Source organism: Cucurbita maxima, unplaced genomic scaffold (genome assembly GCF_002738345.1).
Source record: "Cucurbita maxima cultivar Rimu unplaced genomic scaffold, Cmax_1.0 Cma_Scf00026, whole genome shotgun sequence".
NCBI lineage: Eukaryota > Viridiplantae > Streptophyta > Magnoliopsida > Cucurbitales > Cucurbitaceae > Cucurbita > Cucurbita maxima.
The window spans coordinates 3,053,422-3,081,154 of NW_019272042.1; the positions used below are offsets into that span (position 1 = coordinate 3,053,422).

Below are 27,733 nucleotides of genomic sequence, written 5' to 3' on the forward strand. Positions count from 1 at the left end.
ATATTATCTATTATGATGTGATCATAATATCTTGATTGATTTATTTTTAGTCTGGTTGCTCTTCAACTTTTCAAATCATAATAATTAAAAAAAAGACAACAGAAGGTCATTCTTACAATTTATTTATTGATCGTTTTTTAATCATTCAGACTTTTTCGATGAGTGATTCAAAAACTCAAAATTATTACAAAATTTGGTTTCGAAAATTTTGTGATATCAAATTATTTTGGTACGATTTTATTATATGAAAGGGAGATTTTTCATTTTTTGGTATTCAAGATGAGTGATGATGGTGTGGAAGAATATAGATTGATTATTACACTTTCACAAAATTTCTTAAAAGTTTTTAGAATGTCTTTGATAATATTTGTGTAATGCTTTTGTTTTTGTTTTTTTTTTTTTTTTTCAAAGAGTATCTTCTTATTTGATTCTCCCTTCACAATCATTTTGATTTTTTTTAGAAAAAAAAATAATAAGTGATACTAACTTTTATTTAATGCTATATCTTACACATATTTGACTTCTAAAAAAGAATTAATTAAAATATATTGATGGTATTCAAGATTTGATATCACTTTAAATAACTTTTTATAAACAACAATAATATAATATTAAAAGTGACTTTGAATTATTGGTTAAATGGAAACCCAATAAAATAGTGGATCATCAGTAGCATCCGTTCGATTTGAGAAATCTTTTGAATCAACCTAAAATTTTTGGTTGATTGGGTGGGTGACTCGAACAACTTGAATAAAGTACACAATATAACTCAACCCAATCCAATTCAAACCCTTTTTTTTTTTTATTAGGTTATATTGTCAGTTATTTTTTAATTATTTAAAAAAATCATATTTATTTACCATACATGTTACCCCAATAACTAAAAGTTCATCAATCTAAACAATCAAACATTCACAAGTCACAATACATCACTAATATCGTTACAAATGTTAAATATTTTAAATCTTCAAAATCATCTTTAAGGTAAAGTTGGGTTGTGCTGAAATCCTATTTTCGAATTGATCTAGTTTACCGGACCAAAAAATATTAACTCGCGAAGCAATCAAAATTTTCAATTTTTCAAAAAATTCAACTCAACCCAAAAAAAAAAAAAAAAAAAAAATCTACCCGACAAATCCACCCTCTATAATATCTATCACTCAAAAGTGTGAATAGATCTAAAAATATTATTACTCAAATAAACACAGAATTGAGATCGAAGGTTTTATCTTGATGAATATTCACAACGTTTAAATAGGATAGAAGCTACCATCTAATATCTATAAAATATAAACTAATTAAATCTTGAGAATAAAATAAAATATACTACAAATCAAATATCTAAGATATATTTCATAACTAATATATTCTCAAAATATTAACGGATTTATAAATTTATAATCTATAATCTAGAATGAGGGTTAAAAATTGAAATTATTGTGAGGGAGAAAATTGAAATATGAAACTAAGGGTAAAGATTTGGTAGAATTAGGTTTTTTATAGAATCCGTGGCACTGACAATGGTGGTAGATGATCCCATTTAAGTCCCAAAATTATAAATCTTTATTTTCTCGTATCATAATTCCCTTTCCACGCAGACAAGATTTTCACCTGGGCCCCACTATATATACATATATATATATATATATATATAATTCTAATTATGTCCCACCGTCCCATCAATTTTCTTAATATATATATAAATTAAAATGGTAATTTTTTTTAAATAGGCATATTTATAAAAGAAAACGGTAAAAAGAACAAAATTTAAAATTTAGAACTTAAATAAGAGGTGGCGATTTTTCGTTTAATTTTGCAAAAAATGATCGGACGGTAGAGAGAAGTTTGGAAGTAGAGGGTGTAGGATAAATAATAGAGGTGAAAAGCAGGTTAGTGTAACCCATAGAAAATATTAATAATATCGAATAAGACTTTTGTTGGAAGACAAACCACTTTCAGTACTGTACTTGCTCATTCTTTCTTTTTTAAATATTTTTTTTTATTTTTTTATTTTTAATTTATTTTTAAGTCATCAGTTATCCATTACAAGTAGTTTAATGACAATCATATCCCTACCGAAGGCGACAAAACGAGGTAAAAAAGTAAGTAGAACAGACCACCTTTTTAACTGTTATAATTTTTCTCTCTGTCTCCTTTAATTCACATTTTTACACCTCTACTTTCCCACATTTATGGAAATAAATATTTTCTAAATATCAAATATAAAATAAATATTAATCTTCTTATAAAACGTGTTTCATTTTTCTCTCTAATTAATTTGGAATCTTACAATTCACCACCAACCTCCTTCGGGGCTCAGCATCTTCTCTAGCACACCGCTTGATGTCTAACTCTAATACTATTATTTGTAACCGTCCAAGCCCACTCCTAGCAAATATCGTTTCTCTCAAGGTTTTTAAAACGTATTTGTTACGTAGAGATTTTCACACCCTTATAAAGAATGTTTCGTTTCCCTTTCTCTTTCCAACCGACATGAGTTCTTGCAATTCACTCCCTTCAAGTTTCAGTGTGCGACCCTCCTGCCACTCGTTATCTTACACCATAACTATTTTTCGATTAATCCTTATCCAACAACTCCTAAAAAAATAAAATTGGAAGACTTAAATATTATTTATAAATAATACCAAAACGAACACAATATTTTATGATTTAAGAGGTAGAATAAGCCAACCAGGAAGGGCGTAAGCAACCGGGAAGAGGAGGCGCGTGTTCCACACCGTCGAAGAAGCCCGTGTGAACACGTTCCTAATATAAACACACATTTTGCATTCCCAAGTGCACAAAAAGAAATAAATAAAAAAGAAAAAAAGAAAGAGGCAGTAGAATAGGCCACATAGACATAGGGGTATAATCGTGATATTGCCCCCTCCCCCCCATCTATTTCTTAAGGTTTACCTAGCTCTAAACCCCCATTCTCTCTCTAGAAATTAAAAAAGAAAAAAAGAAAAAAAGAAAAAAGGTCTCCCCATCTTCAACTGAAAACCAGTGCAAGTAACCCGTGCTCTCTACTTTCTCTGTCTATAAATATAAATATTAAAAAAAGGGTTAAATTATGGTTAAAAACGGATTTATACACCGACTTGAAAACACCACCAGTTTTGTTTTATATTTAAGTCATTCTCTTTGTTTTCTCTCTCCATCAGCTTCATCTTCTTCATCTTGCCTGTTCTGCTGTTTCTTGTTGGATATAAATTTAAGAATGGTGGATCTCCAGATCGTTTGCTGCTTGTGCGGTGATGTCGGCTTCCCCGACAAGCTCTTCCGCTGTGTCAAGTGCTCCAACCGCTTCCAACACTCGTATTCCTCTCTCTCTCTCCTTCTTTCTTCCTTCTATGTCACATGCATGTTCTCATCAATTCTAATTAAGTTATCAATTTTATTAAGCGGGAGGAAATGACTATCATATTCATTTTATTGCCATACCTAAGCGATTAAGATACTATTCCTTGATAATAATGTCTAATTTTAGTACCATCTTGCGTTGTTTTGCTTTTGATCTTCTCCCAACACTTAATAATGTAGGTGGTGTTATTTATGTGATCGGTTGAAGGAGAACAGAGTGTGGAAACCTCTCTAAGTAAACGCGTTTTAAAAATCTTGAGAGAAAACCCAAAAGAGCAATCGCAAAGATTGACAATATTTGATAGTGGTAGACTTGAGGTTGTTACAAATAGTATAGATGATGTGCTGGTTGGGGTCCCACATAAACGGGAGAAGGGAACCATGTGTGTCCTGAAGATGATGGATTGTTGGAACAAAACATTTGTTAAAAAAAAAAAAAAAAAAAAATTAAGAGAGTATTAGAGAAATTAATTTAATTTTGTTTTAAGAATAAAACTAAAAAGTATTTGGTTCAAAATCCGCAGGTACTGCAGCAACTACTATAGCGAATCGGCGGAGCCAATTGAAGTGTGTGATTGGTGCCAGTGTGAAGGCCGGAGCTCCTCCAGATCACACGGAACCTCCTCCAGAAGACCGCCACCGACCGCTACCGAAGCCGCCGGAATCATGAGCCGCTCCGTTTACTCCGGCGACAAAATCAAACACCATCATGAAGATGCCGCCGCCGCCGTCGACAAGGGCAAACAAGGCGGCGCCGGCAGCGCCCCATCGCCGAGGCCGACCACGCGGAGGTATAAGCTTCTCAAGGACGTAATGTGCTGATAAAACGCAGCGTTTCGATATGCCCGAACGTGGTTGGTTTTATTTTCTCTCTCTTTTTTTTTTCTCAAATGTTAATTATTAATAAATAATAATAATAAAAATAATAATAATATGTAAGAAAAAACGTATATATATAATATAGTTTGCTTTTGTGTGCGCGTTGGTTTCCCTGTAGACTCCATGAATTTTGGTCGATTTTTAAATAAATAATGTAATTATTTAAAACGTTTTAGTATCAAATAATTTCCTCATTAATTTCATTACATTTATGCAACATGGTATTACATCATTTAATAAGGACTTATGTCACAAACTAATTTTAATTTTAATTTAAATATTTAAAAATGGAATAGAATAAAACCAAATAAATTCATTTAGAGTTTATCATCTTATTAATTAATTATTAAGTTTCGGTTGTCTAATATTGTATTGAATATCCAAGCCCACTGCTAGACAATATTGTCCTTTTCGAGATCGTTCTCCTCCCCAACTGATGTGCCACAAACCTCTAACTTCTTGATCGAGAGGACATACACTATATTAGTTGAGGGTTCACGAAACTTTAGAAAATCGACAGGATGATTGGTATTGAGTACGATACACTCATGATATTAATTAGGTTTCTTGAAGAATAATCCGAATTGAATGCAAGGTGAGAGATTCGAACCTCTTATATCAGTTGAGGTATGTTCACGTGGGCATAAAACATTAGAAAATTGACGGGTTTATTGGTATGAGGTAAAATGACATATTTTAGGTCAATTAAGCTATATTCAAGTTGATATAAAGGTTTAGAAAATTGACAGGTTGGTTGGTATCGAGTACGAAACACTCATGCAATTGGGTTTCTTAAAGAGTAATCCAAAAGAGAATTGAATGCTGCTTAAAAATCTCCCACAGTACCTTTTTCCAATCCCTTCTTTAAACTCTTTGCAGTTTCATTGATTCCTAATTTATTGGCTAAGGCCCGCCACTGTCAAAGAGAAACACGGTAAACATTAAGAACAGCAAGAAAAAAAATGTTTTTACTTTTATCTTTTAACCCACACATACAAAATTTACTGAATGCCTTCCTGAAAATTTACCTCAAGTCAGACAGAAATAATGCATGCACTCTTTTGTTGTTATTGATTTGTGGTCGGTCGGTCATTCATTCATTCATGTCTTGCATTAATGTAGTATATTTAAGCTCGTTGAGATTTTATGTTATGATCGGTAATTGTCGTAATTTATTGAATTAAGTACGATAGAGTTGAATCGGGTGGGTAACTTGCATAATAGGCTCTTGAAAATAAAGATAGGGTTGTTGATAATGCTCTTATTTGACTAATATGAAACATTATTGTAACTAATTAATTAGATAATAAATATATTGATGGTGATGTTTTTGGAAGATTCACTTAATTCTTTAGGGTTTACATTTATTACGAATTTTCGTTAAGAGAAAAAAGTTAAATTATTTTTACGCATCCTTAGATATGAACGATGTGTTTGAATTGAAATTTGGTAAAGATTGACTTCTACTCGTTGCAATTTACTCGGGATTTTTTTGTATCCTCATAAAATAATTCTAACTTTTTTTATACTATCTTGCATCGAGCTAACTTGTGAATATCAGAATTCACAAATCTCCAAGAACATCGAACGTAGGACTCTTCAACTTAGGGTTCTGCTGCTTGAACTTTATTATAATCCAACTACTCTACATATAATTTAGATAATTTTTCAAAATTTTTATCGAAATAAAATAGTAACAAGTTTAATATCACGGCTTTTATGCTTTTATTTATTTGAACTTAATTCAAACTAAATCATAGTAAAAATTTTCAGTGATCATAGTGACCATTAAAATAATGGATATTTGTTAAAAATTTTGTCTTCTCTAAGAATCTCTATATTTGGTCGCTCAAAATTGCTATTTTGTTTTCTATGGTGGTGGCTCTGGATGATTTTATTGAATACTAAACTTGGTTTTTTACAATCTTACACTATAACAAATATGTTAAATTATAAAATCTGCTGCTTATTTATAGCTTGCTAATATGATGTACCGGTTGTTATGCCAATAGCAGCACTGGGCAGTTAAGTTGGTATGGAAGAACTGCAACGCCGCGGGAAATCCTTCTCTATACAAGTTCTCAGACGAGGTTTTTGAAGAGAATTTCGATAAGCGAGAGGTGTAAGCACCGTGAGGTGTGAAGCAATCTCGTACTAAACGAAACGACTTTTAACTTTCCATAACCAAAATGCAAGAAAGTCAACCTATTCCTGCAATTGCGGTCAGTCTTGCTACCTCTTTAGTTGTCATCCCCTACTTGCTCATTCGAAATGACTACCACAAGAAAGTAGCTCCTCTCCCTGTCGGGGCTTATGCACTCCACGACTTTCTTATGTTATGGGGTCCCGAAGACTGAATTTAGCTGCCAACCCTAGTAAGCAAGTGAAAAACCTTTTTCCCTTTTCTCTAATAATCTGGTCCGCTTTGAAGCTCCAACCTATATAACAAGGGGCCTTGGTCTAGCTTACTAAGCGCTAGCTATGCATAATGAGAGTAATATGTTAGGTTAGGTAGTCGATTGCTTATTTATAGCTTATTGATATATGACATTTATAGTAATTGGTCATTATACAGCAAACAACTATAATTAGTAATGCTAAATTGTTTTGTCCATACTCTTGCACATTTAAAGATCAGACTTTTTATTGAAATCAACACTCAAAAAATCACATTTTTTTTTCAAAGTGATGTGTTTTCTTCCTTTACCTAAATCATGACTCGATTAGTCTTTATGTATTACTGTATCCTTCAAGTACACATCTGGTCACTTGGTATTTATAATAAGCTTTGATTTCTTATAAAGGATTTTTAGAGGTAGTTTTGTTCTTTTTCTTAGAGTTCATATCTCAAACATATTCTAATTCTCTCTTTAGATTTCGCATACTTACCTTTAGGGGCCTAATGAGTCCCATAAAAAAAATTTTAACACTTTGGATCTTTTAGAATCTTAAAAACATTTTAAAATTCTTATAGGGGTATGTTGATCATTTACCACCCTAATTCTTGGTTTAAATACTCCCGACATTTTAATGACCTTTTAACTTTGTATAATACTTTTAAACCATGACATAAGGTTCCGCATGAAATTTCATGCCATTTAAAAGTCACTTTGGTCATAAGTCTGTAGGGGCATTTTGGTCATTTTACGCATACCTTGGTTTAGCTCCTTCGTTGTAATCAAATGGTTACCAAATTTCCTACATAACCCTATCATGTCAAATCTAGTCTTCTCCTAAAATTTCATGAGCAAAAGAATTCATGTTCGTGTTTTTGTCTTTACTTTTGTACCTGTTTTTCTCTTTGTTTTTGTTAGTTTGTTTATTAATATTCGATTGTTGTTTGTGGACAACTATTTACTTTTAAATTTCATTCCAATTCATCAATATGATGCAACTTCGAGGCCTATTTTTGAATCATACTTGCTCGAACTTGTTCAATTCATGTTTATGAACCCTCGAAAGAAGTACACCGAAGTAGAACATAACACATCTTATACTAAAATACTTTAATCACAATACTTTTCAACTTGCAAAATCAAGTATACAACGGATGACTATTTAAAGAAACAAAGACACTAACCATTCTTCTCTTAGAAATGCTAAGCAATTAATAATTTCTCATAAAAATGTTCCATGATTGCTAACTTTTTAATGCATGACCGCCACATCTGATGATTCTAACGTAATGTTCAATGTTCGGCTTTGAACAAATCGAGCTTATTGACTCACATTTATTTTACAGTAAGATTGTTCCCAACAAACTCTTTTTCCATGGTTTAATTAAATTGGCTATAATAAAATAAGTTCATTCACCCATTTACTAACAATCACTCTTTGTTTTCTCTCTCTGTATATATGCTCTCACACTTTGTAAGACTTTGAGGAGACCTCCACTCCCTTATCCCCTCTTTCTTGGTTTTGGTAAGTTTATTCTTAACCCTTCTCCCATTTCTTCCCATATACCTATGGTGGGTTGTTCCCATGATAGATTGTGTTTGTTTAATTACAATATAAATCAAACTTAACCCTATTACTATATAGATGACAGGTATTATGTGAAAGCAGTTGGAGCGAGAAATAAAACACTTTTTATAAGAGTGTGAAAACCTCTCCCTACTAGAGATGTGTTTAAAAAACCTTAAGAGAAATGCCTCTAGTGGATATACGACACATTCCAACTTAGTATTTAACACAAACTGCAATTGATGAAAGATAAATTGGTAACATAAATCCAAATTTGAGATCCCTACAGATATGACATTGAACGTTGTTGATCAGTAGAAGAAAATGTGCCCAAAGATCACAAAATTACTACGTCATAGAATCACCATTGTTGGACGCCACACCATTAGGCCCAACATTATAGAAAGGTCCTCATGAGGAAGTGATGGATATGCAAACAACCCACCATTGCAGCAAGGTTGGTATCAAAGCATGCAGTGGGTGTCGCATGATCAATACAAGAGTATCGTAACAAGTCATGCACAATGGACAGGACATGCAATTGGATTTACTTTGAGTTGGTATCCTTATTTATTGCTTAAATTTTCCATCCACTCCCTGAATCATTCGAAGATAAATTCATCAATACAAAGAATTTGTCAAGATTTAAGATTAAGTTCTATCAAAAGAACCAACTCTATTGGTATTGCATATATCATTATTATACTGAACAATCAAATTCCCCTTTCAATGGTACAACTCAATAGATAGCTTTCAAAAATTATTTTGGCCGAACACTTCAAAAAGAAGAAAAACAAAGATGAGAGAGGATATGCAGGTAGTTTCAGACCAGACCGAGCCAAGTGTTTAATTTGAATTTATCAGACAGAGATACCGTAGTTGCTAATTTTGGAGACCTCCTTGCTCAAGCCAATTCTTTCCTTCTTTGCCTCAGAAGCAAGGTTAGAAACCTGCAATGCAGAGCCTAAGATTAGTGTCTATTGAAATATACTATGGTTATAACTTCTAATTCTATCCATTGAAACCTTGAACTTGAATAAGTCTTAAAATTAATATCTCCCCTGAACCAGCAAATAAATCATAGAAAATTTAATGAACAAAGAAACCAAAATAATGTCAAAGATGAAAAATATTTGGAACCTAATCCTAGAATCAAAAAGATTAAAGTAACAATCAATCTAGCAACAAAATAACACAATTAAAAGAGTAAATACCCATCAAGAAAAGGTGTCACATCCAACAGAACTGAGAGATTAAAAAATGAACTTTTTTTTAAACAATATGCACACTTACTGGGATCAATCACAAATGAGAATTATCATAAATGATATGGGATTGATGACTAAAAAAATATAATGCCGGGAAGAACTATAAGTTCATAGGGTGTATTATCCTGCAAATTCCTCTAATCAAATGTTAAACATTTCTCTATTCAATCAATACTTTGAAAAAGAGGATTCAAAGAGCCCAATCAACACTCTTCAACGGGGATGTAACACTATCAAAAAATTGAACAGTCAAATCGAACACTAGCCTGAGTCCTAAATCGTGAAGCTTCCCTTGTTGGAAGATCCGCAAGAATATCTTTTAAACCTGATACCATGGTACAAACAATAATGTAAGATGAGATGTAGCAAAAATTTAGTGCACTTTTCTACCATCCTTCAACTTTTACATGGCTAGAGAAACCATTTGCGTACCTCTTGCCTTCCTTTCAATTTTATGAGCTGACTGAATCACACCTTCGATCTGTTTTCCTGCTTGCCTGCAACAGAATAAAAAGAGATGAGAATAGGTATCAATAAGGGTACTATTTCTAACAGATCATTAGCAACAAATCTAGTGCAAACCTGAGTTTTGTTCTTCCTCGAATCAATTCCTCTTGTGCTTGAAGTGTTCTTTTCTGAAATGAAAAGTAGATAATTTTTCATTCATGGAGTTCAAATGATTGAAATTGTTGAAAACTGACAAATTCCAGCTGCAAATTGTACAGACGAGAAATATAATTCCTTTTCTGAATCCTTTCTGTTTGAACCATACAATCCATAATTATACTCATTCCATGTGAGCTTCTTTTGTACAGTTCCTTAAGTCAAGTTACCACATCCTTGATTATGTAAATGCCATGTGAGAAAAGTCCCTCGTTTATGCATCCACATAGTCAGATAGGTATCAAAAGTGAAAAGCCAAGAGCTATTGGGAGCAAATTTGGTTGTCTCCAACAAGATATTTCTATGTTGGTATAAATCTCACTGTGAAGCGCGCGTCCCCATTCTTGTAGATGAGGCCTTTCTTGTGAACATGGTGGTGTAGCTAGTCATCAATGGATTAATAATTAATAGAATCTTCAATAAGTAACTTTTTTTCTGCTTCCAATAGGGAAAAGTAATTATCATGGAAGCACATCTGAGTTCATACAGTTCTCCCTTCTTTATTATCATCAACCATCGGGCAACTTTGCATACTTCCAAACTCCTCTCTCATTGCCAATTGTATCTTATGTTGCTAAATTCATCTTCATCGTCTCTACCAAGCATCCTAGATTCCCACGATTCCACTAGAACAACAAACCGTTTATTTTGAATACAAACCAATGTTCTATACAAGTCGTCAAGTTCTCCATCAACTTCGAAGTCTCATACAAATCATGAAGGCTTTCTTTTCACTTTTTTCTTTTATGACTCTTGGTTTTGAATTTTTTTTATTCTACTCAAAGACTATATAAGTTTTATCAAATCTTGTAACAAGATCCTATACATAGTAAGAGCATCATTTCCCTAAAAAGAACCACTCTTCTGAATTTAATGGATACATAAGTATTCATGTGGCAATTTTACTAATTTTTTGATCAGTGGTAATGAGTTGAGAATTTAAGAGAAATAGATAATCCTACCTCCAGCCTCTCACTTTCAACCTTTATCCGATCAATTGATTGACGCAGCTCTTTTACTCTAGCATCAGCTTTGGACAGTAAGGCCTGCAAAATCAATTAAAAGACAGTGCTTCCCATGATCATCCATTTAAGAAATTATAAATTTGTAAAACTTGGAATAACAGAATACATAAATTACATTAAAAAATAGTTTTTGGTAGGTGACTATTTATGAAAAATATGCATTTTTCCAACTAAAAGAAGAAAAATAATGGAAAAAATTAAGATTTTTTCTTTGGCTCAATGTTTGAGCAACTAATAAGCTGCAGATTGAGAATGAGAGAGATCGGGAAATTATCTATATCTTCAACCTGGAGATAAAACTAAAAGAATAATAATATATATTTTGTTTAAGGAAGGATTCCTACCTACTCGAGCAGAAGAAGATGGTATTCATCAGCAAATGGAAGATGAGACAAAGATAGGTTATTGGTCCCTACCAAAAACCATTCAAGAATATTGTCCTTCACCCTCCTAGATATGACTACTTGAAATATCCACAAACAGCAAGAAGAAGGGAGAAAGAGGTTGTCCTCATCTAAAACCTCAAAACTTGAATTCTATCGGTTTGCCATGATTAAGGATGCTATACAACTCCAAATCTAGGACCTCTATTTATACCCAAAGCCCCTCTCTCACATAACTTTACTGAAAAAAACTATCAATCCACATGATTATTAGCCTTTTTGAAAATAAATCTTAAGGACGGACTTTTGTTAACCTGTCAACCAACACCTTTTCTCTCTTTTATAATTCTAAGATGTAATTGAGTAGTTTTTTCTTTGTACGTTTTTTTTTCCCGAGTTCACGTACTTTTGTAGTTTAATCAATTATTTTGTAGCCTCTCTGTGGATGAAGGTTTCGTAATAACTAAATATTGTATATCTAGACTAATTGATACTTGAGCGCATGCTTCATAGTTAATATTAAATTTAAATATTGCATACAAATGTTTATATTTTATTAATTAAGCACTTCACTCTATTAAAAATCATTAAAAAAAAATAAAATTGAAATTAAAAAAATACCCTTTTGCACTTTGCACTGAAGTAAAGCATGCATTCAGAGGGAAGACCATACAAGTTAAGGAATTACACGTCCATATGAACCAAATACGTGAAGAAGGGTAATCCGATCTATCTCTCAAGGTCATTACAAAATTGGACTAAAAAGGTCTACCTTGAGAAAACTGTGAAGCTTTCCCAAGTCTTCTGGGTAATGTAATCCAAGACCGTAATGTTGTTTGTGGAACTTCATGCTTGTCTGCTCTAGATGTCATATCCATTATAGTTTTCGAACACATCATGTCAAACGCTTCTGGCAGAAGTGATGTTCGTGCTTGGTCATGATGACCATGCCACCTATCTCTAATCCAAGGGGTCAGATGATTAATGTGCTCAAATACATAGCACCTTCATTTTTTAAAAATCAAGTCTTATATACAATCATCGTCAAAAATATGAGTTGGTGGCAATAGAAAGGGTGCTGTGACATCTGAGGTTTGATCGATTTGGCTACCTTGTGTCTTCGACTATCCAAGGTGATAATTTCAAAACGTGCGCAATTGATCATCCTTTACATAGTCTTCCTTGGGCCTGCATTTTTTTTTATCTAGGTGCCGTCCCCTCACCCTTGTTGCTCATTGAAAATCTCTAGCAGCATTTGAAGGTGGGAAATCAAACCACCTACTGGCAAGTTAATCACCTCCATTCTTCTTTTTTGTAGGTGACTTTGGTTCAGTGAGAACCTGGATAACAAGTCTAATAATTATAGGATTAGATAGCAAAGAATCTGACTCCATTGAATTTAATTTCTTGATCATTCAAAACTTGGCACTTCTTCCAAGGATTTGAAGGTCTCACAATGGCTGGACAACTTCAAAATGAATATGTTGAAAGTAGCTTCATGTCCAACCAGTCTTTTAGCTTCTTCAATCACCTTGGTTAGCTCCATCTCTAGTTGGAGCGAATCTAGGTGAGGCTTGCTTCAGTATTCATCTAGGTGACCATGTATCCAAAGAACCTGCCAGAAGACAATCCTAATGTACAGTTTCTCAAATTGAGCTTCGGTCATGTGTTCAAAATGTCAACAGCCTATTTCAAATGTTAAATGCAGCCCTTGACTAACAGAATTTGACAAGCATGTCATCAATGAACCTCCATTGTCTTGTCAAATTGGTCCTTGAGATTTGATTAGGTAGTCTAGGTTGCCCTCCCACTCTTCAGGTCAAAGAGCATTACTTATTAATAATACTCAGTGTATTCGTGACAAAATACAATATTTTCTTGGTCAATTGGAAGTAGTGGTAGCCTAAGGTGTCCATGAGAGTGGAAAATAATCCTTGGGGCATGCGTTGTTCATAACCTTAACCTTCGAGTCAGTCTCTGTATGCCTCTATTTCTTGTTCTTCTTCTTAACGACTACCATGTTTGCCGCCAATCTAGGTACTTTTCACCTATATGATGAACCTAGCACCAATTAGCCAGGCATTGGGCCTTCCTGTTGATCAAGTTGCACTTGAGCACAAAACTTCCTCTGTTTTGGCCTAACTGGTGGAAAAGAATAATTTCCAGCCCATGCGTGATGGCCTTGGAGACAATCTAAAACATGTTCGTGTGGTTCCAAGCATAAGAGAGTGGTTACCCTTAAGGAATCAACTCAGTTCAGATATTAGCTTACTCGGAAGGTGCGGACCAAAGTTTGTGATCTTGTCCAAGTCTGTTGGATGTAGTCGCTATGATGTAGCCTCTGTCTTAATATTAGTGAATGAACACCTGCAGGCTGCTGCCTGGTTTCTAAAGAGACATTTCACACCCTGAGAAACAGGGTATTTAAATTTTCCAAATTCCCATCAAACAAATTCTACCGTAGCTATCTTACTTTTTAATGACTAAAATGATGATGAGCTTCACGAGATCGTTAGCATTGTGATAATTTCCAAGTTAGCTCCTGGTATGAAGATCAACGTTACCCAAAATTATTCTCCCAGACTTTATCATTGACCATCACAAAACAGTTCAGGAAAACCTGGAACCTATGCTGCAGTTGGAAGCTTTCAACTCAATTATCTTGGCATGCCCCTTGTAAGCAAGTATTTCCCCTTTTGAAACCTTTTAGTGGAAAGATTCTCTAGAATATCAGAGAAATGAAAATCATCATATTCCCAAAGGGAGGGGCGTTAACTATTATGCAACCTTTCCTATCTAATCCCCAATATTTCACGTTAGTTTTTGAATATCAAATAAGACTAGGTTCATGAAGTGAATTAAGTATTTTGATTGCTGCCTATCCTTGTCATCCTTGTCATAATCTCGAAAAAAAAAAAAAAAAAAAAAAAGACCTATTTCTTCATGCCATTCAATTCTTAAGGAAAACAATATCTCCAGATTTTATAGAAGAAAGTTGTTCAAGTTTTTTTAGCCCACTCAGTGAAATAGGTTGCCCTTTTAATTTCTGACCCTTCACTTTTCTTCCCCCATTCCTTGCAGCCAAGTTATTTTCTCCCTTGAATCCAGTTTCTTCATTATCAAGAGGAGTAATCAAAAGACCATACTTTTCCCCTCTCGTGAAGTTGATTCTGACGTAAACTTGAGCAGGGGTGTGGAGTGACTTTGCATCCTTCGAATAGCAACTTACAAGATGATGTTTCTGAAGATTCTTATTTGGAAGATTTTTCTTCTATATTTCAAGACGGTGACAAAGATAATCATCTTCCTCCTTCATCCTCAATACCTATTAAACTTGCATCTCTTATTAGTTTGAGGTCACAGGATGTGTGAAATTCCCCTATTGGTTAAAGAAGGAAACAGTGAAAAGCCTTGCCCCTTTAAACTCTTCTGACCTGTTTTAGTGGTTTTCTTTCAAGTTTCCATGATTTTTGTTTTTCCTGCTGTTTTTGTGAAAAGTTCAGCTTCGTTGTCAATTGATTTCTTTGGTGGCTTCAGTCAACCTTATCTCCAGATGGTCTTTTTTGCTGTTTCTTGTTCTGTGATTGCTGTAATTTTCATCTCAGGGTGTTTACAAGGAGGTTTTTATTATGTTTTTTGGTGTCTTTCGTACAATTTCAATGGACTTCTTTTGTGTTCGGGTTCAACGGCTTTTTCTTTGTAAGATTCTCACCGGATCTTTCAGCTTCCTCTCTTTTGTTAGGTGGTTTTCCGAAGTTCCCAGTTTAGTTCATGTCTCAAGATTGTCGCAAAGTTTGTTCCTTTTTTATTCTTTCTTTTCAAGGTGCTTCTTTGTACTGTTTATATATCTTTTCTGTTTATTTGTTCACTCCCTTGTGGAGTTTGTATCCTCCGAGCATTAGTCCCTTTTCATTTATTCAATGAAAAGTTTTGTTTCTGGTTCAAAGCCTTCAACAAAAATGGAATGGTTGGGTAAGAGCTACTGATGGTCCATCATCGAATTGGCTGGAATAAGCTTTTAACGATTTAAAAAAAAAAAGAGGACTTGTCATTTGCAACCTCAGAGACAAGAACATTACATTATGAGGAAGCAGGTTTGGAGATTTCCACAACAATAGAACCCATGTAGTAATCGATAATTGTTAGTAAATATGGGTTGATAACCAGCATTAAATCACAAATAAACATGGGAAAATCCAAAGAGACGGTGGAAATTTATTACAAAAGGAGATCTCAGATAACCTTTTCAGCATCAAAATTGTTATGAGAACGTGCGGCCAAATTAAAAACATCTATTATGAAACTTAGAAAGGACCAGTAACTAAGGATTTCCAACGACTCTAGTACATATCTGAATAAAAGTAAGCCACCATAAAACCTCTACCTGGAGGTCAAATTATTAAGCCTTTTTTTTTTTTTTTTTTTTTGTGTAATTATGATAAGTAAAAATTTGCTCACCTCTTCATTCACGAAAAGTCGAACGGTCTTGTAGTATAAGAAATTTCTGGGCTCTGCAGGATCAAACAGAAAATTAGAACTATGGTTGAAAAATAAATGCTCAAGATTCAGATTGTTACAAGCTTCATGTGCTGACCACATGAGTAGCCCTCCAAATCTAGTTAAACTGTGAATTTATTGTAGTGGAATAATGTGCGCGTTTTTTTTTTTTTTTTTTTTTTTTTTTTTTTTTTTTTTTTTTTTTTTTTTTTGAAGATTNAAGTAGATAGAATTCAAAATCACTACTAATATTCTTGAATAATTTGGTGTCATTAGAAAGCAATTAATTCTGGGAGAGAGAAACGAAATGTGGGAAAATGATTGGACAAAGTAAGTATTTGAAGTAAAAAAACGAATTTATGAAATTATAATTCACTTTTAAAGTCTCTTATCATATAATTAAAATTAATCAATAAATGATGTCATACTTTTAAAGACTAACAAACCCATGCCAGTTGCAACTCCACAACTGATCAGCGGATGTGATGCAGCGACAAGAATGCCATCTGCAGAAAAAATTAAAAATAACAATTTTCAGTAATTTACATAATTGATGAGAAAAGAAAAAGAAAAAGAAAGAAAGAAGGTAAGTTAAGAATCAATTTTCCATCAAAATGATAGCTGAGGAACAAACCTCTAACTTTTCCAAATAATAAATTCTCAAAATCAGCAACCTCTGACTTCACATCTTGAAATGAATCCTAGAGGCATATTTTCAATGCATAAAATGATAAGTTTAGAAAATAATGTTAAAGAACAGAAAAACAAAAACAGAAGAGTCAAAAGTAGGCAATCAGAGAATGAACAAGGTACTATCAATTGAGGTCACCATTATAAAGAGTGTGTATCATTTATTTTGGCAAGAAAATAAAATGACTTGAAATTATTTATTCCGAGAAACAAAAACTTTCAATGAAGTCATACGTCTAGCCCAAGAAAGATCTAGCAATGTCATTACTCTCTTTTACAAGGACCCCACCACATCACAAAATAGTGCTCATGGGACTGGAAATTTTCCTATATAACTAAGAGTTAATTAGCAAGTGGTTTATCTGATTTAACCAATCCCACATGCAAAAGCTAGCAGTCCATTCATCTGCCACCAATTCTATCTTGCACGCTATATTACTGCCCAACCTTCTTGATAAAAATAAACATCGAACCCAACAACATCCAGTTAGCTAAAAACTTAAGAATGTTGTGTTCTATTCGTTTTCTTCGCAGAAGAGTTCTTGCTATTTCCTCAAAACTAGAATTTTGATCAGTATGCACTTAAACTTTTGATGAATGGGGAAAATCTTTATCTATCATTAATAGCTTCCGGAAAAGTACAATGCATTACCTTTCGAACACTTCCCCCATAGTTCAACCCAACTTAGCCCTCATTAAAGTGTTCATGCCAGAGGGTTGAAGATAGACAAAATGTAACCCCAAAAGTGCAAACTTCAAACATAGAAGAGGGTTGCTAAAACCATTTGACATGTCCAATAAAATTATATCTTCACAAAAGAGAACAAGTTCGATTTGTTGAAAAGCTTAACAGTCCAATCATAGTCTGCCTCCAAAGTTGTGACATAATTTGTTTAATGCGTCTAAATCTATCCACTAGATGAAAATGACTTTACCAACTAAACAAAGAAACGTTTGCATCCTAACATTAGCCTTGCAACCAATATCAAAACAGATCAACAGGTCTTTTTCTTAGTCCAACTTCAATTTTTAGACAGCCTGCAACTCGACCTCCCTCCCTTATGCTTGGGGGAAAGAACTGCTGCAAGAAACTGTATAAAAGCTCCCTATTACAAAGCTAACTGACAAGAATATAAAATTCTAGCAAGCGGCAAGAAAACCATTTTCATAAGCGAACCTAGAAAGAACAAAACCAGAACTAAGAAATGCAAGCAGGCGATCATTTATTTCCAAACCCAACAATTGGGTCAAAAAAATCTAAGAGAGCCTTAATTGTCACTGAACATGCAAGGTCTGGAGTTCGGTAATTTCAAACATTAGAAATCATGAAATCAAATTAAACACAACAAGCATCGGTCAACCAAAACATCTACAAATTGACTCCAATCAAAAAACGCTCAGTAACGATTCAAAACATTTCAACCACTTTCTCCTGGACACCTAAGCTAACATCCATTCTCAATTGGAAACTAAACAAATAACAACAGGAAAAAAGAATTGGAGAAATTACAATAGCCTTCTGGAAATGAGGATAGGAGGTGGAACGAATCTGAGAAAGGCGAGATTTGGAGGCTTCAACGGCAGACTCCAAGGAGTGGTTGATAGCCAGCTGGTATAGCATCGCCTGTTGGGCAGCGTAGCCGACCCAAGACTTTGCCAAGTCTTCCAATGCTTGAGGTTTTCCTGGAGAAGATTCATGGTGATTGGAAAGCGATGATGGATTTTCTAGGGAGGACGATGATCCAGCATCCATCGCCATTGCAACAGAGTGTTTCCTCGTTGGCGTATTTGTGCTGAGCCCTTCGCAAAACAATATTCTGAATTGTTGGCCTCACTCAGCCCCGGTTTTCTCCTCGCGTTTTTTATTTTAGGGAAAACATAAATTTTATATTTAAATTAAATTAGGGATTAATAACTTTAAAATAATATATTTTTACTTACGATACAATTAAATTTATTTTTATTTTTATATAATTTTATAATATTGTTTTATTATTTATTCTTTAAACTCATTTTTCAAAATATTGAGTTACCCATCTTAATTAAATATTTAAAAATAGATTAGTAAATGACATGAATCAACCTAGACCATTTGGATTTAGTTTAAAAAATGTTTCGTTTGACCTAATTCAACCCACGAACATCTCTAAATTAAATATTGATTCAATTTCAAGCAAATTTTAATTTCGATATTATTAAAGTGTGGTTCCGAGGGTGAGGGAAAACTTCACTAGATTCCTTTAAATACTAAGAAAGAACTAAGCTTAAGAACTTAGGTTACACTAGAGCAAGTTAAGCTATGCAATCGGGTGATTGCCTCATTTTTTGCTTCACATGCTCTAAATGATGATAGACCCGAGCACATCACAACAATCCACAACAACAAAAAAAATATTGATCAACAGTTTTCAAGAGCGAGTATCGATTGTTGAACTCTAACAAGGTGGTCCATATTTCTTGCCCGTTGAAAAGGTACAATCTCCAATAATTTTACTCTTCCTAAAGAAGCTTTTCATTTGTAAACTTCATTTAGAGACCGGGTGAACAAAGAAAGAGATTTTGGTTGAAACAAAGGAAGTGTTCATGGTAATTTTTTAATACCAAAAGTATAGTCATTTCAAACGGAGTGTTGGATTCTGAAAAATGCTAATTCTAGCCTGTTAAATATAGGAGAGAAAAATGATAAAGACGTTCTATTTCTTACACGTAGTACACAAGTTGATCGTGTAGAGTGTACATAGTATCTTGGTAGTGGTTGTAGTAACACCAAACACAGTTATCTCATTTTTCAGGTATCTTATTTTCAGACATCTTATTTACAAACATTCTTTTAAATAAAATTTCTAATGGAACGATCAGAATCTTATAAGAAGCAATAACGATAGCACAAAGATAGAGATAGAGATGAGGAAAAGATGAGGAATATGAGTAAAAAGTGTATGAACAAAGGATGAGTTTGGTTGCACTTGTCCTTTAGTGGGGAGTGAAAAGATTGTTTGGAGGATTGTTGAGTAAAGGGACAAGAGAACCAGCTGTGTATGGACGTATGATTATTGATTTAGACATTGACGATAAAAAGCAATCAGTTTTGAGTCATTCACCACATCAAGGGTGTGAAGTTGAATGATTGATTCATTGCCCACATGCTTTGGTCTTCTCTCGTTGTTGACTCTCGAAAAAATGAGAGGTAGATAAATGAACTAAGACTATATTTGAATGAGAGTGATACCGATAATAGAATGACTAATAAAGGTTTTAAGGAAATGAAAGTGACTATATATACCGACAATGTGTACCTTCCTTATGGTGGTTCAACCATAAGAACTCTAAAGTTAAGCATATTTTATTTTGAGCAATTCTATGTTCGATGACCTCCTGAGAGATTTTTTTAGAATGCATGTGAGTGAGGACAAAAACATGTTGAAAGAAATCGTATTGTCTTGTAGGGATAGTCTTCACTCTTAGAAGAAGTTATAAGGAATCGTGTTGGTCTGTAAGGATGGAATCGTGTTGCTCTAGATCGAAACTAATAAGCAATGCAAATTAAAATCATGTATAAATGAAATATGATGAAAATACGATAAAATTTCAATCGATTTTAAACCATTCAGGGTCAATACAAAAATTCAATACACTTGTTTACCAATTATAAGATGTTTAATGAAGTTTACCCATGACTATGTGGACAACATGGACATCTCGGGTCAACACCCCTTTGTGGCTACAAAAAGCACACCCTAACCTCGACGTGTAGCATCAATCACCTGAATAGGAAATGTAAAAAGTGGTGAGTATTAAAAATATTTAGCAAGCAATCTACCTATAGGTTGTCATTGCACATTTATCCTAATAGGCTTCCACTGACTTTTCTTTGAGTAGTAGGAAGTTTGGGCCTAATCCCTAGTACTATTTGAGCATCTTGAGAGCCTCAAAGTTCTGAGCTTCTCTGGTTTGAATCTTACCTTTGAGGGGTCTATATAGGTTCTTCACCTTTCTATCCTTAACTAAGGTAGCTTGCTTCGCTGTAAACCCTAAATGACCAGTGACTTGGTGATATGAACCAAAACATCAATCATGCATATAAACTTCAAGGAAAATGTAAAGAAAAAGTTATTAAAATTATCAAAAGATGTTTCAATTCATGCCAAGAAGAATAAGTTTCATTGTTATACATTTTGGATGGATCGTAATTTAGAGTTATGATGTTTCATTAATGCATTTTAGAACTTTTTATTTATTTTTAAATGTTAAATTTACAAGGTTAATTATGAAGGTTACAAACTCTTAAAATGACGCGTGAAAAGTAAGGATTTTAGTTTGAGACGGTATAAACCCATGTATGTTATCTTTGTAAATAAGACTTGAAAATGCAATAATAAGAGCATTTTTTTGCTTGACTAAATTTCTTTGCAATTATATGTAGTTTAGATTGCATGTTTAGAATCATTCAAGCCTGACATGATCGATTTTGCTTGTGGAGTGATTTGAATCTCAATCCAATGTTCTTGTCTTAAAATATTTGATGAATAAAATAATCCGAATGTTACTTCCTTTAGAGTGATTCTTTATCATTAGGGCTAAGTGTTCTTACCTTTCCTTTAGCCAAGGGCGAAGTTCTTTGCAATTCGATGTAATTTAGGTTGCATGTTTAGAATCATTCAAGCTTGACATGATCGATTTTGCTTGTGAAATGATTTGAATCTCAAACAAGTGTTTTTGCGGTGAGATATTTGATCAACAAGGTAATCTGAATCTTACTTCCTTTGTAGTGATTCCTTATCATTTGGTATCAGAGTTTTCCCTTGTGTTGATTCCTTATCACCTGGGTTAAAGCGCTACCTCATATAGTTTTGATAAGGTTGTAGGGTGTTATTATCTAGTTTGAACATCATCTATGAAAGGTTGGATGACGCCTCCCACATGACCATAAAGTCACCTAATTAAGAGGGATGTGAACTCCCATGTCCCAGCCAGCTATTTGGTAATCCTACGTGGTCTCACACCCTCTGTTAAGAACGGGTTTATAGCACAGTAGCCTTGTTTAGGAAACCCCGACCATTTTCACTAGATTGGGTCACACACTACCTTATCGACCTATGTCTAACTCGACTGTGTTGCCACCAGGGTAGTGGAGAGCCTGAAGATACTGTTCACACAACTTATAGCCTGAGAGATACCTCGGTGATTCTTGGGTCGTGGAGGTCTACTAGTCTCCTAGGGCGCTTTGGTGGCTCGACATGGACTCTTTCCTATGACCGCTGCTCACGATCCTAAGGCGCTCAACCTACTAGAGGCTTTTGGACCCAAGTCGTCATGTAGTCAAGCTCTAACGCTCTATTCTAAATTCACGACTGTTACTCACAATCTACAAGGAGTACACTCATTCAAACACATGTAGCTAACATATATAGAGTCATATAGACAATCATACATGCTCAACGGGGAGATAATGTCCATCGATCACCCGGAGGGCATATTTCACGAAATTTCCATCCTTCTTTCCAAGGGAATAAATAATATTTGTGCATGGTACCCTTTAGAGTGCATTTATTAAATAATACAAACAAATCCTTTAATAAACTAAACTCACGAAAAGAAAATCATTCATTCAAGTTTGCAACAAACTAAACCGAACTAAGAGCATTCTAAAGCAAAACCAAAGTCCTTGTGAGTAACCTCGAAAAATATAAACTAAATTGAAACATAATCAACCAATTTGTGACCTAGTTTGAGATAGGATAACTAACCAATGTTTCTATCTAAACTGACAAGCATTAATCATCTAGCTCGTAACCCGACCCAAAATATTACCAATCAACCTGTGGTCCTAAAAACTAAAACTCTAGCCAACCAGCTCATGATAAGGATCCAAAACAGGGACGACTAACATATATCTTTGTGGTACAAATAATCAAAATACGCTAGATAATTAATTGTCACAATTTCATTTAGAAATATCAGGTCAAAAATTATAGAGCAAACACGTTCACGTATATTTAGAGGTTTCAAAACCATTAGAAATTCATCTTATGATTAATATATTATATTAGGAAAGCTTAAATATTCCATAAACTTACTCCAAACAATAAGACTCTTGAATAGACTAAAGTATAAGGAAACGAACCTAAAATGCAGTGAATCAAGCTAAGCCAAACCGAAAATCGGAGCAAAATCACAAACTAAAACGATGACAATACTCCTGAAACGATTTCAATCGGTCAATTAAAAATCAAACTAAGTTCAATCGAGTTGAACCGAATTAAATCGTATTGAACTAAGTTGAATCGAGTTGAACCATTGCAGCTGGGAAGAAAAATTCTTTCAATTTCAGAAACTCTTGCATTGCATTCGGTACTAACAGAATCATACACCAACTGCGTTCGCATGTCTAAGTCGGCACTAATCCTATATTCTCCGTTTTAGTTCCATAATTGAGTAAATATCCAGATCCATAGCCCATTGAATACCCAATTCACCCTTCGAAAGGAGTATACACACTTGATCGAGGTAATAGTAGAGATGGTAGGAGAACTATAGTCAAAGAAGCCGTAGGTCCATTAAAATTGATCTTGTATACGTCGATTAAAACAGACACTGAAACATCCAAACGAACCAGTAGAGGCAGCTCTGGCAGAAACAACAACAAAAAGACTAATTTTAGTTGATCACCTATCCAACACAGAGAAAACAGGATAAGTGGCAAGAACTTACTAGAGTTTAGATACCAATTAGCTACTAGCCCTAAAGATTGAGTCAAATAGTGTCACAACTTAACTCGTCGTACGTGATACATTGTTACTTATGAACATTTGATATTTGAGCTTCATGAAATTTTATATATTAATGCAACACGTATCCTGATTATATTACAACTTGATCTCAAAGTGAAAATCTCGATGAACGATATGCAAAGTACGAAAGGAATTAATAGTACACGAAGAAAATTTTGAATAAGGCAACACTATAATACAATCCAAGTACTTGTGTCCTTGACAAAGCCATATTTATACAATATGTACTTATATATAAAAAAAAAATGGTAAAAGTAAAGACAATCCAACGGCTAAGATTACTCCAACACGATATACTCTAAACTCTAAAAGTTCATCACAGCTATTATACTTCACATTTTCCTCTCTTTTTCTTTTTCTTTTTCTTTTTATTATTTTTTGTTTCTAAAATACAATTGAACACAAAGAGATCATTAAAACATGAATTCAATTAGTTCTTGGAGCCACCCGCCGTGGGCTGTTGTTGATTCATTTGCTGAAACATCGTCGCAATTCTGCTGTACGCTTCCATCGTCATCGGCTGCATAAAACCGCCCAACCCGTTAAACATAATCGTTAATAACGCGAAAGCTTTTAAGTTTAGTAGTGGTTTAGCGTAGTAACCTGCGATTGACAGGCAAGAAATGCCGAGATGGGGTCTGCGATCATCATGGACGGAGAAGGTTGACGTTGGTCGTAAGTGCCTCCATCCCATGCAGCCATGGGCATGAAGGCGGTTGGGTGAAGCATCGGAGACATCCCGGCAGCGAGGCTGGATCGGGTAGCCATCATATTTAAATGATCGATTCCTAAAGCCATCCCCATCCCCATCCCGGCCATGCCCATTCCCAACCCCATCGGCGTTGCCATTAACGACGCCATTGGAAGCTGTTGTTGCATTGCTGCCATTGGGAGCATCATTGGCATGTTGATTCTACTCATCATTTGAATTTGAGCTTGTAATTGTTTCAAATATTCTATTACTTCGTCCAACATTGAAGCTTTGTCTGTCTATTAATGAACACAAAAAAAACATTGTTGTAAAATCAAGAAAAGGGAAAGAAAAAAAGGTATAGAAATGAAGGCAATGGGACCAAAGACAGCAGAAGTTTTTAATGTCTCCTGTCGTGTTCCTTTCAATTCTCTGTCAAACTTCACCTTCTTTCTCTTATCTTTTTGTAAGTACCCCATGTGGTCATGGTTCAATCAAACCCCATTGCTTTTTCCTCACAATCCACCCCCTCCCCTTGTCTATTTCACTAAGTTTTGGTATTAATTAATGCCCTACCCGACTTGTCAAAAGCCTCCATCTGTAATGCCCTAAACCCACCGCTAGTAGATATGTCCTCTTTGACCTTTCCCTTTCGGACTTCACCTCAAGATTTTTTATATTAATTAAGGTGGACAATTCCCGAGCATGCCTATCCAACTTGTCAAAAGACTCCATCTGTAACGGCCGAAGCCCACCGCTAGTAGATATTGTCCACTTTGAGCTTTTCCTTTCGGATTTTCCTTCAAAGTTTACAAAACGCGTATGCTATGAAGAGGTTTCCACACCCTTACAAAAAATGCTTCGTTCTCCTTTCCACCCCTTCGATATGAGATCCCACGTCGATTGAGAGGAGAATAAAATATTCTTTATAAGGGTGTGAAAGCTTCTTCCTAGCCGACTATATTTTAAAAATCTTGAAAGAGAACCTAAGAACAAAAAAAAAAAAAAAAACAATATCTCCTAGTGGTGAGCTTAGATAGTGAGCGTTCAACCTTCCTAAAAAAAAATTTCAAAAAATTATCGACTTTGACTCAACTTTTTACAAACATGCCCACCTAGAATTTTGATTTTAATCCCGTTCGTACAGTACTACAGGCTCTTTATCTTTGACATTCAAGTCCGAACACTATTTCGGAGAGAAATATTAAGATATCAGGAACCAGTCAGTTCTATACCAAAATTTAATAGATTAGTAAAAAAAAAAACGGCAGGCTGAATGAGTACCTTGTTGGAATTTGGGACCAACTTTTGCAATGTCTTAATCCTTTGGTTGATCTTATCTCTCCTTTTCTATAAAAGAATAATAACAAAAATTAGCACAAGAACAACAAATTACCCCATATATATATATACTAAGCTCTCCTAATATTACTTTGTGCTTTGCCACCATAATCATTCTCTAAAATTAGCCAACAATATATATATATATATATATACTTACACGTTCGGATTCGTTATGTATTACTGCAGCTCGACTTCTTTTAGTGGAAATTGAGGATTTTGGATTCTCTTTCTTTCTGTCTCCTCCATCTTCTTCTTCCACCTTCTCATTGCCCAAAAAAAAAAAAAAAAAAAAAAGAACTTTATTAATCAGACATTGAACCAATCAAAAAACAAAGATTTTATATTATAATTCAAAATTGTTATGGAAAAAAAAACTGGGATTTTAGATTTTGATTTGGTTAAAAAAATCTTGCCTGATATGTGCTATGGCAGACGGAATCATGGTCGTCGGTGGTCGTATTAACGCACCGCTTGCCGGAGCTCGTGTTATCCAGCGACCCATGAGACGTGGTGGCGGTGGCGGTGGCGGTGGCGGTGGCGGTGGCGGTGAAGTTTCTATCGTGGGTGTTCAACGTAGCGTCGCTGCCACTCACGCTGTTTTGATTCTGGCAAACACTCCACTCCCTCTCTGCGTGGACTGCACGCGCCACTACTCTCCCTCGTTCGGTAAATCTACAGTCCTCGTCCTCTAGCCCCACCGGAGTATCGCTTGACTCCACCGTTGCCTTGCCGGCGTCACCTGCCGCCGACTTGTCGCCATCGCATGGTACCATAGCGTCCATAGTCGTGGCGGCGGAAGCAGCCGACGTTTGTAGCGTTTGCTTATGGTGGTCGGAAAACCACGGCACCAAATCATTACCGCCACCACTGCCGTCGTCGGTGTTAACATCAAAACCAATCTTACCATGGCGAGTTCCTTGGTTCACCAAATACTCAAGCGTGCCACTTGCACGTGCCGGCTTATTTTCCCACGTGTACTTAGACCCATCACCACCACCGCCGCCGCCGCCGTGGTGAATCTTGCCGGTTACCCTCGGCAACCCCAGCCCATGCATAGCCAATTGCCCATTTTCCCATGTCAGCTCCGCGACTTCATACTCAAACCTACCAACAAAAAATTAAAAAATAAAATAAAACCCAAAAACAAAAAACCCCTTTAAAGAACAGAGAGAGAGAGAGAGAAAAGTACATGGGAACGACGTCGTCTGCGGCGGCGGAGGGCGGTGGGTCGGAGATGTCCCAATTAGGAACACACTGGCTCATTTTTTCGGTGGTGGAGAAAAAAGAGAGACGGTGGTATTTGTGATTTAAGAACGAAGATAATTAAGAACGTCCAGGCTGATGCTCTTTCTCCAATTCTCTCTCCTCTAAATAACTTTTTATTAAATAATCAATTAATAAAATGTTTATTATTTATTTAATTTTTTATATTTATTTATTACTTTATAAATTATTTATATTTTAGATTAATTTTTTCTTTTATCGAATTTAATTTGAAATATATTAAAATAATTTGTAAATTTCTGATATTAAATTCATTAAAAAAAATTATATTTGATTCTAGAATATCTTAGAATAAGTAGAGATAGGATTGAAAATGCAACCAAAGAGAAAGATTATAGTATATGATTATATAATATTATAAATTATAGAGATATATGAAGGACGTACGTCTAAGACATCGAAACCTGCACTCATTTCTTAATTATTTCAGTTTTTTTTTAGTCGAGATACACCATGTTAAAAAAGACTCTATTTAATTTGTGGGGACAACTTTTAGTCCCAACGAAGAGCTAGTGAGCGTATGACACGCCTAAAAGCCAATGAGTCCTTATAAAAGTGTTCTTAAATGGTTGGGATAATCTGACACCTTTTTATCTTATTTCGATCCTACATTCTTCATTTAATATGTCTATTCAACTCATTGGGTTGGTTTCATTTTTTAATAAGAGTTACTTGGTTGAAGAATTTTACGATCCGAACTTCACCCGGCCATATTAAGTTCAAAATAAAAATGAAAAAAAGATTACATGATAGCATTAATTTGAGAACCAAGTATTAGTTATTTAAAAGATATGTTATGACAGCAACAGATATTTATTAAAAAAAAAAAAGATTAATTATGTAACTATAGGTTATGAAGTGAATTTATATTATTTCACCTGTAAATATGTGA

The 27,733-nt window shown here is 34.5% G+C and overlaps 3 protein-coding genes across 3 annotated transcripts; 1 reads left to right on the top strand and 2 right to left on the bottom strand.

Moving 5' to 3' along the window:
* Window positions 1-3,136: 3,136 nt before the first annotated feature.
* Window positions 3,137-4,355, top strand: LOC111499326. Its single transcript, XM_023150902.1, has 2 exons — window positions 3,137-3,318; window positions 3,888-4,355. Exons 1-2 carry the CDS (start codon window positions 3,221-3,223, stop codon window positions 4,183-4,185), a joined length of 396 nt encoding a protein of 131 aa, XP_023006670.1. The 5' UTR covers window positions 3,137-3,220; the 3' UTR covers window positions 4,186-4,355.
* A 4,484-nt stretch (window positions 4,356-8,839) lies between these two features.
* LOC111499304 lies at window positions 8,840-18,587 on the bottom strand. Its single transcript, XM_023150870.1, has 9 exons — window positions 18,242-18,587; window positions 16,676-16,742; window positions 16,470-16,547; window positions 16,003-16,055; window positions 11,099-11,182; window positions 10,056-10,108; window positions 9,906-9,970; window positions 9,740-9,798; window positions 8,840-9,155 (listed from the first exon to the last, which is right to left on the bottom strand). Exons 1-9 carry the CDS (start codon window positions 18,488-18,490, stop codon window positions 9,066-9,068), a joined length of 798 nt encoding a protein of 265 aa, XP_023006638.1. The 5' UTR covers window positions 18,491-18,587; the 3' UTR covers window positions 8,840-9,065.
* A 5,088-nt stretch (window positions 18,588-23,675) lies between these two features.
* On the bottom strand, window positions 23,676-26,882 carry LOC111499259 (transcription factor UNE10). The gene is made up of 6 exons (XM_023150805.1): window positions 26,747-26,882; window positions 25,971-26,661; window positions 25,715-25,816; window positions 25,498-25,563; window positions 24,126-24,512; window positions 23,676-24,042 (listed from the first exon to the last, which is right to left on the bottom strand). The coding sequence occupies exons 1-6, from the start codon at window positions 26,818-26,820 to the stop codon at window positions 23,953-23,955; spliced, it is 1,410 nt and encodes a 469-aa protein (XP_023006573.1). The 5' UTR covers window positions 26,821-26,882; the 3' UTR covers window positions 23,676-23,952.
* Between the last annotated feature and the right edge of the window lie 851 nt (window positions 26,883-27,733).